Below are 10,603 nucleotides of genomic sequence, written 5' to 3' on the forward strand. Positions count from 1 at the left end.
CATTTAATGTTGTAGATCTTGGCGTATACTCCCTCATCTCACAATGTAAGATTGTTTTTGAAACTATTGTTAGCTTGAAGAACGATCTTATATTGTGTGATAGGGGCAATGCTACATCTACGTAAACAAAGCTACCTGCTTTACGTACACTGCCAGATGGATTATTGTGATTGAAGAAGAAGGAGGAAGGGGCCCCGCCCCCCTGAAAATTGAGCCGGGTTTCTAGGAAGCTTATGTAAAAGCGTTTGCAATCCTATCGAAGTATTGAGCAAACATAAGTACATTTGACTTAGGACAAACCTAAGACTTAAATCATTTTGGAATCGAAGGGAGCACATGTCTAATGCTCGAAACTCAAAGGACAGCAATACTGCGTATGAAATGCAAGCATGCATGAGTGGTGAAAGTGGCGCTACAAGTCTTTGTACGGTTCGCTTTCGAGGGAGGCCTTCTCCCCTTCTATTTGCCCTAATCCAAAGGGGATGCTGCTGCCCTAGTGAGAAAGAACGCAGATATTTCTTCTCCTTTTCCTTTTGGGTGGATAAAATCACGCAAATTGACGACTGATCCACCCCACATGCATCTTAATCCCATTTTTTATTATTACTTGTACCAAATTCAGACCGTCAGAAAAGAGACGATGCAGCATTTCAGCCATATCGGCGCCGGGAGGTGATCCGGTGATAACCACGTCCAACAACTCCAGGAGCGCCGGTCCAACGAGGCGAAGACCCAAGTGGTCGTGCGGCAGATTAATCTGGCATCGCCTATGGGACTGTGGCAGCAAGGCGAGACGTGCGTATTTTGCAAGAGAGGAGATAGCTACACCACCCGGTGACCGCTGAATGATTATTCAACGGCACGCTTGGTCATGCTGTGGGCCCACATGCCAGTTACCGCGATGCGGGCCCACGCCTACGTATACTATTCCACCTTCTGCCCTTGTGTCTTTGGCTCTGAGCTGAGCTGAAGCCCCCAACTTGTGTGTTGTGTCTATAAATGCGTCCCTCCCCGGCAACGCAACACTCCACTGGCACATAGAAACCAGCTCTCGAGCACCACTAAACTATACACAAGGAGGACCTCGTCGGCATAATCCTCAGGCAGCGAGCAGAGGGGCGTCGTCGACGATGGACCGCGCCGCGCTCCCGGCGGCCGTCGAGCCCAAGAAGAAGGGCAACGTGAGGTTCGCCTTCGCCTGCGCCATCCTCGCCTCCATGACCTCCATCCTCCTCGGCTACGGTACGTCTAGCTCGCCCTAAAGTTCTTGCGCACAGACCATTTGGCTGGATCTGTTGCATATGGTAGGTACGTACGTACGTGCTTTGCATGGGCTGATCACGGTTTGTTTGGGTCTGCAGACATCGGCGTGATGAGTGGAGCGTCGCTGTACATCCAGAAGGACCTGAAGATCAACGACACCCAGCTGGAGGTCCTCATGGGCATCCTCAACGTGTACTCGCTCATTGGCTCCTTCGCGGCGGGGCGGACGTCCGACTGGATCGGCCGGCGCTTCACCATCGTCTTCGCCGCCGTCATCTTCTTCGCGGGAGCCCTCATCATGGGCTTCTCCGTCAACTACGCCATGCTCATGTTCGGCCGCTTCGTGGCCGGCATCGGCGTGGGGTACGCTCTTATGATCGCGCCCGTGTACACGGCCGAGGTGTCCCCCGCGTCTGCCCGTGGCTTCCTCACCTCCTTCCCGGAGGTGTTCATCAACTTCGGCATCCTGCTCGGATATGTCTCTAACTTCGCCTTCGCCCGCCTCTCCCTCCACCTCGGCTGGCGCATCATGCTCGGCATAGGCGCGGTGCCGTCCGTCCTGCTCGCGTTCATGGTGCTCGGCATGCCCGAGTCTCCCCGGTGGCTCGTCATGAAGGGCCGTCTCGCGGACGCCAAGGTTGTTCTTGCCAAGACTTCCGACACGCCCGAGGAGGCCGCTGAGCGCCTCGCCGACATCAAGACTGCCGCCGGCATCCCTCTGGACCTCGACGGCGACGTGGTCGCCGTGCCCAAAAACAAAGGAAGCAGCGAGGAGAAGCGCGTGTGGAAGGACCTCATCCTTTCCCCGACCAAAGCCATGCGCCACATCCTCATCGCGGGAATCGGCATCCACTTCTTCCAGCAGTCTTCGGGCATCGACGCCGTCGTGCTCTACAGCCCGCGAGTTTTCAAGAGCGCCGGCATCACGGGCGACAACCGCCTCCTCGGCACCACCGTGGCCGTCGGGGCCACCAAGACAGTCTTCATCCTGGTGGCCACCTTCCTCCTCGACCGCATCGGCCGGCGGCCGCTTCTGCTGAGCAGCACGGGCGGCGTGATCGTCTCCCTAGTGGGCCTCGCGACGGGGCTCACCGTCATCAGCCGCCACCCGGACGAGAAGATCACCTGGGCCATCGTCCTGTGCATCTTCTGCATCATGGCCTACGTGGCCTTCTTCTCCATCGGCCTCGGCCCCATCACTTGGGTGTACAGCTCGGAGATCTTCCCGCTGCACGTGCGCGCGCTGGGCTGCTCCCTCGGCGTGGCCGTCAACCGCCTGACCAGCGGCGTGATCTCCATGACCTTCATTTCGCTGTCCAAGGCCATGACCATCGGCGGCGCCTTCTTCCTCTTCGCCGGCATCGCCTCGTTCGCCTGGGTGTTCTTCTTCGCCTACCTGCCGGAGACCCGCGGCCGCACGCTGGAGGACATGAGCTCGCTGTTCGGCCACACGGCCACGCACAAGCAGGGCGCCGCGGATGCCGACGACGACGCCGGGAAGGAGAAGAAGGTGGAAATGGCCGCCACCAACTGAACGCAAGTTGGCAGATCGCGATGCGAAGACTTGCGCTGTATCCGTCCGTCTCGGCTAGCTAGCTGCCACACTGCCACATAGATGACGAAGTAGCGTGGGAAGATTCGCTGATCCGGCCGGTGCTGCCGGAGAGCGACGGCAAGCTCCAGCTCGATCGAGACGTTAATGGCTTCTTAAATGTGCTATAAGTTTAATTTTTCGCGATTTGGCTCGTTTTGTCCGGGTAGCAGGCTGTGAGCAATCCGACAGTGCCAATGCCAAGGCTAATCGCCGCCGGACTAGACTACTGTAGTAGACTGTAGAGGTGTGCCCTAGCTACTTCCGTGGCGTTTGTCTCGTACTCGCGCTGCATGGGTCAAGTGCACGCGAGCTTTGGTTAGGAGAGAAAAACTGGCGGTGGTTCGAGGAATCTACCTGCCGATCGAGTGAGTCAGGCGAGCCACGGAAAATGTGTAAGAAAAAACTATCAGTATGTGTATTGTAAAGACGTGGGTGTACATACGTACTTTCAGGCAGCACGCCATGGTTACATTATGCATATATTCATGTGTCCTCGTTACAAAACGGTAGCGGTTGGCCACCGCAGCGAATATTGAAGTTGATCGGCTTGATCACGGGAATCGGAATCTTGAAATCTTGAAACAAACGTAAGCAACCAGCTGGTCTTGTGCCAAGTTTTTTACTGGTATAGCGCTCGACCGGTTGAGCGTGCGTATCCAGCTAGTCAAAACAGGCCTAGTGTGCAGCACAGTGATTATAGTAGATTATCTGATATTTTTTAAGTTTTTGCATGTTCGCGGCGATGCATGTGCAACGATAATTTACGCAGTTTGTTTGGTCATATTTGACACTGCCATGTGATGATGCACGGGCTTCGTTTTCGATAGCTGTGATGGATTTATGTTTTTTTTTTCTAATTGGTGATGGATTTATTGTGTTAAGGGAAGTAGTTACGGGGAGCACCTTTTTTTCTTTGAGGGTTAGTTACGGGGAGCACCTACCTATTGGACGCTCGTCGCGCCCAAAAGACAAGCTTCGCGGGCCGACCCACTGCAGGTCTGCAGCCAGCAGCGCATGCAGACGCATCGTAGCGAGACGGCACTGTAGTGACCATGTAGCGAACCTGTGTTTTGTCTTCTTTTGATTTCTAACAGTTTTTTGAAAATGGAACATTTTACGAAAACGCAAAAATGTTTAATTTTCAGAACTTTTTGATAACGTGAACATTTTTTGAAATACTGAAGAATTTCAGAAACAAGAACATTTTTTGAAATTTACCATTTAAAAAACTAGGAACATTTTTTGAATTTGTGAACAAATTACGGAAGCGGGATTTTTTTTTTGAAATTCCAAACAATTTCTGAAATTCAAACATATTTTGTATTTGTATTTTTTTGGAAACATGGTTTTCCGAAAACTCATTTTTTTGAATTTGGAACAATTTTCAAATGTCTGTTTTTTTTTGAAAAATCGAAATTCTTTGAAGCCGTGATTTTTTTTGGAAGGTAACATATTTTGAAATTCCACGAAGATTGTTTGAAAACATGGCCATTTTTCAAAACACAACCATTTTAAAATTTTGTGAACACCTTTTGAAAATACAAATATTTTTTCAAATTAGCTAACAATTTGAAATTGGGAACATTTTTAAATTATGGATATTTTTTGTAGAGTCCCAAACATTTTTTTAAAATTGTGAATTTGAAAAGAAACCTAAATCATGAAAAACAAAAAAATAAAGAAACTCGGAAAGCCAATAAAAGAAAACACAGAAAAAAAGGAAATCAGTTGAGGAACCTTTTAGAAGATTCCCAAGATGGCCACGAACCTTCCCAAAACCGGTTCTTGTGGTACATTGTGTATCTACCAATGGGCCGGTCTAATGTTGTTCAGTCAGTCGCTAACCCTGTGCAAAAAAGCGGCAATTTGCCACATAATGCCACAAATAATATATCATGTGGTTACAGAATGTTCACTTTTTGTTGATCATGTGGAAGGCCCGAACGAGTTCACTATAGCAATGAAAAGGCTAGCCCATTCAAGCAAATTTATCTTCCCAAGCCTAGCCGACCCCCAAGGCTTTTCCATGCCGCCGGCTCAATCTCCTGATGGTTGTGCATTGTCCACTGTGAGAGGAGTGGGACCTGCCCCGTTCATTTTTCTTAGTTCTGGTAGGTCTTTATTTAGTTCTCCGCGGCATCAGTGAGGTAGTAAAACGCGATGGCGCGTTGAAATAAGTTATTTTCAGCCCCCCCCCCTACCTCGACAACGTCTAAACCGACATAGAGATAGGGCCTATGAGGGTAGGTGTTGCTAGATCTATTGGCTCTCTTTGGATCTTGGTAGTACGTTTGTCAATCAAAGAAAACAGTTGGCTGGCATTTGGCGCAACGACTTTGACATCTTCTTTCGTTTTATTCTGCAACATGGTCAGGTTTGTCCACCCCTCTAGAATGATGGTGAAGGATTGCATGCCTGTACCACATGCAGTCATGCCTCAACCCGATGTTTGTCCAACTATTACTAGATCTCGTTTCTAGCAGAGTGGCTATTAAAGTCTTCAAATCTTGGTATAGTGTGGGCTTTCACAAGTGTTAGTTATTCTTATTGCATGTTCAATGTAATTTTCAAACTCCAGTGGGTCGTACAAATCAAATGGAGTAAGACGGTAATACAGATGGCGATTACACTGCAATATGTGGGAGTAATAGTCAGTAACCTTGAGCACATGACGAAGAAAGGCAATGAACGTCCTAATTTGTTGGATCATTTGACAGTCTTGATCCTTGCTATTAGGTGCTTGTAAAGTTTGCTTCGGAATGTTGCTACTATGGAAGAATTTTCTGTTGGTGATCTTGTGCAGATGTTTTTTTATACAGCTTGTTAATTTTATTGTTCCTCGCTCAGATACACAATTGAAAAGACTTCTTTCCCGTAGCTGCAACATATTTGATTACCTGCAATACTAGATAACAACTAGTATTTGAGCCGCCCCGAGATATCCATCGGGCCAGCAAGGCCATGGGCATTTTAGAAAATGGGTCTGACCCGTGGCCTCATAAATTGGCCTTGAGGCCATGAGGGCCAGGTCCAAGGCAAGGGTCGGTTGGCCCGTTCCCATCCTGAGCAGTGATGGATGATGGATGGTGATAATAAACTATAAAGCATCGTGGAAAATATGTCCAAAAACATGCGGTCCATAAAAAGTAAATTTGATTAATATCTTTGAGCTCAACAATGTGTTTTTCGAAGTACGCAAGCTATTATCATTCAACATAAATGATGTATCAAAAACAAAGAACCGGACATGCTATTTACTGAGATGTGTCTTCTGTAGCAATAATCCTTTTTTCTTTTCAGCAACACATTCGGTTTTAAATAGGGTGACAATTACAATGTTAATATTCAACATGCGGGAGAGAGAAGAAAAACTCACATCGAAATTTTAAAATTTGCTCACATTAATATATTGAAATCTTCACCGCTTCTTTTAGAGGAATTACCACACATCCATTAAATAAAAGAATTACGATGACTACGTATATCACATATGATCACTCCAAGAGACAAGTAGAGGACTCTGTTTGTTGGAGATTTGCACAGAATGCCCTTATAATAATATTTATTTTACAACTCAAGCCCTGGGAAATGCATGTGCCTTAGTGCCCAACCTAATCATCACTCATTGTCGCCCGTCACTGTGGCATCGGCAGAGAAAGACGCGAGCAGCCTCCACATCCAAATCTAGAAGAGCTCCAGTTTAGACTACGCTGCTTTGTTAGCCGAATAAGGCCTTTTTTGGTTCATGGGATAGAATTATCGCAGGAATAGAAATTTTGTAGGAAATGAGATGACATGTATCTCAAATCCCATGAGTAGGAATAGAAAACGAGATGTCATTTGGTTGACACCAAAGGAATTTTTTCATTGAGTCTAGGCTAATTTTTATTTTCCTATGAAATGTGGAGGATAGGAACCAATCATATGTAAGAATAGGAATCTATTCCTATGAACCAAATGGCTCTAAAGGAAAAAATCCTATAAAAATCTTATCCTCTAGAATTTCTATGAAATTCCTTCAAACCAAAGAAGGTTGGTCGGCCAAAGCCGAGGGAACCAAGTCTTTGTGGCACGTCGGACGAAGGTCATCCCCAAGTCGTGACATGTCATCTTCATTCAAGTTGTCATGGGAAGAATAACACTGTCGCAAGCCGCCACCCGCACACCGCACTCCAAGACACCCACATACTCTACACAAGCAGTTGATGTTGTTCGAGAGAGTGCCAAGCAGCAGCCACCACAACCTAACATCGCCGGAACTCAAGTCCAACGTTGAGGATTTAAGTACCACCGGCCCTACGATTAAGATTCTTCAAAAGCAACACCTCCAGAAAAGAAACAACGTCCAAGGGTCGTGGTTGTTCGGTTCAGCGACCGAATGTCTGGTCTTCGGTTAATTTTTTGCGATGTTAATTCCGACTAGCAAAAGACTATGTGCATTGCAACAGGAGAGAAAATAACACACGCTTTTAAACCAATAATCATGACTCAAGTCCCTAATAGGTTCATGTCTTTTATTTTTCACATGGCATCACATTTGTGTTGCCGATGATGGCCTCAGTGCTCACGCACGAAAACACATTTGAATGTGCTCAGTCCTAAGGCATCTCTCTCTCTCTCTCTCTCTCTCTCTCTCTCTCTCTCTCTCTCTCTCTCTCTCTCTCTCTCTCTCTCTCTCGCGTGCGCGCGCGCGTTTTTCCCTCGCGAGGTTTCTCAGAGGTGTGCATGCTTGGTTATCGATGTTTCCTTTCCTCCCAATATGGTTTTAACAGGTGTTTATTTACAATTTGGATCATCGCCGGTATGAAAGAAAAACGGAACGTGCACTATAGATTAAGTTTGCACCAAAACAATATTTTAGAGATATTTAACAGCTAAATAGTACTCCCTCCATCCGGAAATACTTGTCGGAGAAATGGATGTATCTAGACATATTTTAGTTCTAACTACATTCGTTTCATCCATTTCAGTGACAAGTATTTTCGGACAGAGGGAGTATCATATTTAGATTCTACACATTTTTTAATCAAATTTCATATATAACATGTTAAATTTGAAGTTACAGTTTAAAGGATATGGATAATTTTGTGTTAAATAAGCTGCGGATTGATTAACTGAAATGTTAAACTAAAAAAGATTCGTCTGACTTAAATATGAATGACGGGTTATTACCTGAAATGTCAGGGGATCTTTTAAGAAAATGTTAAAAACAGTTTAGTTGTGACTTAAACGTGTATTGTGGGTTAATTTACAGAGAACATAGGGGATCTTTATAAAATGGTGTGACGGTGAACCGACGGAAGCACTCCATGCTTTATTAGTAGAGATAAGATATATAGACATAGATATAAATAGATATAGATATAGATATAGATTGAAAGGACGATTTAACCGAACAAATGCCAAATGCCACCAGATAAAGCTATCCATCATGCAATGCAAGTGCTAATGGATATCAATGACACGCTGAGCAGCATCAACGGGCCAAGAGATGTCATGTCAACGTTTACCCGATTGATCCAATCTTGAAACAATTCTCTTGAAATTTTGTCCAAACAATCCATCAATGAGCACCACGATTCCGTGACACGTATATTACCACGTTGATCAGATACATCTTCTATGGTACATTAGCAACAGTTGGGTGACTTTTGGCTCACTAGTTCATCTCCACCACTTTCGCCTTGTCTTTTGTGGCCGTGTCTTGGGCTTCGACGGCCGTGTCCGTCATGCCGAAAAGCTTCCCTATCTCCTCGAGCGGCAGGCCACGCGTCTCCGGAATGAAGGTGAAGAAGAAAATCCATCCTATCGCTGCGATGCCGGCGTACAGGAAGAAGCTGCCGCCGATGGTGATGGCCTTGGACAGGGACAGGAAGGACATGGAGACCGCGGCGCTGGTCACGCGGTTGCATGACGCGCCGAGCGCGAAGCCCAGCGCGCGCACCCGCAGCGGGAAGACCTCCGAGGTGTACACGCTGGTGAGGGGCCCGAGGCCGATGGAGAAGAAGGACACGTATGCCAAGATGGACACGATGCACAGGCCGATGGCCCACGGGACCTTGGCGTCCGGGTGCCGACCCACGACGGTGAGGCCCGTCCCAAGGCCGATGAGACAGGCGAGCATGCCGGCCGTGCTGGTCAGCAGCAGCGGCCGCCGGCCGACGCGGTCGAGCTGGAACGTGGCCACCAGGATGAAGAGCGTCTTCATGACCCCCATGGCGCATGTGGCCCCGAGCAGGTGGTTGTCGCCGGTGATGCCCGCGCTCTGGAACACGCGTGGGCTGTACAGCACGACGGAGTCGGAGCCCGTCGCCTGCTGGAAGAAATGGATGCCGAGCGCCGCGAGCAGTATGCGCCGCATGGCTGGGTTCGGCGAAAAGATGAGCTCCTTCCACACCTGCTTCTCCTGGCCGCCTTTTGTCTTATGCATGACGACCACGTCGCCGTCAAGGTCCCTAGGGATGCCGGCGGCAGCCTTGATCTGGTCAAGGCGCTCCACGGCCTCCTCAGGCGTGTCGGAGGTCTTGGCCAGCACGGCCCTGGCGTCCGCGAGGCGGCCTTTCATGACGAGCCAGCGGGGCGACTCCGGCATGCCGAACACCATGAGCGCGACCAGGGCGGACGGGACGGCGCCGATGCCGAGCATGACGCGCCAGCTAAGGTGGAGCGGGAGGCGCGCGAAGGCGTAGTTGGAGACGTAGCCAAGGAGGATGCCCACATTGATGAACACCTCGGTGAAAGACGTGAGGAAGCCGCGGGCCGACGCGGGCGACACCTCGGCCGTGTACACGGGCGCGACCATGATGGCGTAGCCCACGCCGATGCCGGTGACGAAGCGGCCGACCATGAGCATGGCGTAGTTGACCGCGAAGCCCATGAGCAAGGAGCCGGTGGTGAAGATGGCGGCCGCGAAGACGACGGTGACGCGGCGGCCGACCCAGTCGGACGTCCTCGCGCCGAGGAAGGACCCGATGAGCGCGTACACGCTGAGGATGCCCATCATGATCTCCAGCTGCACGTCCGTGATCTGCAGGTCCCTCTTGATGTACAGCGACGCACCGCTCATCACCCCAACGTCTGGGCAGTCGGAACAGAGTTATGCATGGCCCAAGGAAGAAGAAGATGCGTACTCTATCTGACATACGGGAAGGAAACAAAGCATGTGTGTACCGTAGCCAAGGACGATGGTGGCCATGGAAGCGCAGAGGGCGCAGGTGAAGGCGTACTTGAAATTGCCCTTGTTCCTTGGCTGGACTGCCCCCGCCTCCGAGAGCGCAGCAGAAGCCATCCCCGATCCTTCTTCCTTGCCCTCCGCTCCTCGTCTTTCCGGAGACATTTTCATCTGCTTAGGACGAACTGATCGTTCGACTAACAGACAGACTGGCAGCTTGTGATGAGTGAACTGCCGTCCTGTGTTGCGCAGTATATTATACTAGTATAGCACTCTTATATAGACACCGATTATTATGCTCTTATGATATGGGTGCACCCGCCATGGGTGATGGGTCAAGCAGGTCGCTTGCCCACTTATTTTAATACAGATTAGTGATTTAGCAGGTAGCATAGACGTGCTGCATAATGTATGTGCATGATTTCGTTGTCAAATTGCCAGTGATTTCCGACTGCCGATCTTATCTTAGACCAATAGGAAGAACGTGGCCCAAAGAATCGTCAATTGATCATGTGGGTCCTATTCAGGACCTTGGTCACTGATGACGTGCCGTGGACCGGCAAACGCTGGCTGGC

General features: G+C 49.1%; 2 protein-coding genes across 3 annotated transcripts; one reads left to right on the top strand and one right to left on the bottom strand.

Moving 5' to 3' along the window:
- Positions 1-1,026: 1,026 nt before the first annotated feature.
- LOC123188120 (polyol transporter 5) lies at positions 1,027-3,282 on the top strand. The gene is made up of 2 exons (XM_044600160.1): positions 1,027-1,242; positions 1,362-3,282. Exons 1-2 carry the CDS (start codon positions 1,131-1,133, stop codon positions 2,795-2,797), a joined length of 1,548 nt encoding a protein of 515 aa, XP_044456095.1. The 5' UTR covers positions 1,027-1,130; the 3' UTR covers positions 2,798-3,282.
- A 5,114-nt stretch (positions 3,283-8,396) lies between these two features.
- On the bottom strand, positions 8,397-10,383 carry LOC123188119 (putative polyol transporter 1). Of its 2 annotated transcripts, XM_044600159.1 has the most exons (3): positions 10,103-10,383; positions 10,028-10,050; positions 8,397-9,934 (listed from the first exon to the last, which is right to left on the bottom strand). In XM_044600159.1, exon 3 carries the CDS (start codon positions 9,921-9,923, stop codon positions 8,517-8,519), a length of 1,407 nt encoding a protein of 468 aa, XP_044456094.1. In that variant the 5' UTR covers positions 9,924-9,934; positions 10,028-10,050; positions 10,103-10,383; the 3' UTR covers positions 8,397-8,516. The 2 variants fall into 2 exon arrangements, with proteins under 2 accessions (XP_044456094.1, XP_044456092.1); XM_044600157.1 differs by having other exon boundaries at positions 10,028-10,380.
- Positions 10,384-10,603: the final 220 nt, after the last annotated feature.

Source organism: Triticum aestivum, chromosome 2A (genome assembly GCF_018294505.1).
Source record: "Triticum aestivum cultivar Chinese Spring chromosome 2A, IWGSC CS RefSeq v2.1, whole genome shotgun sequence".
Lineage (NCBI taxonomy): Eukaryota > Viridiplantae > Streptophyta > Magnoliopsida > Poales > Poaceae > Triticum > Triticum aestivum.

Bases quoted from the DNA above. Each gene is read 5' to 3' on its own strand.
- LOC123188120 (XM_044600160.1), top strand. From the start codon at position 1,131: ATGGACCGCGCCGCGCTCCCGGCGGCCGTCGAGCCCAAGAAGAAGGGC. The intron at 1,243-1,361 runs GTACGTCTAGCT...TTGGGTCTGCAG, and splicing joins CTCCATCCTCCTCGGCTACG to ACATCGGCGTGATGAGTGGA.
- LOC123188119 (XM_044600157.1), bottom strand. From the start codon at position 10,199: ATGAAAATGTCTCCGGAAAGACGAGGAGCGGAGGGCAAGGAAGAAGGA. The intron at 9,935-10,027 runs GTACACACATGC...CCGACTGCCCAG, and splicing joins CACCATCGTCCTTGGCTACG to ACGTTGGGGTGATGAGCGGT.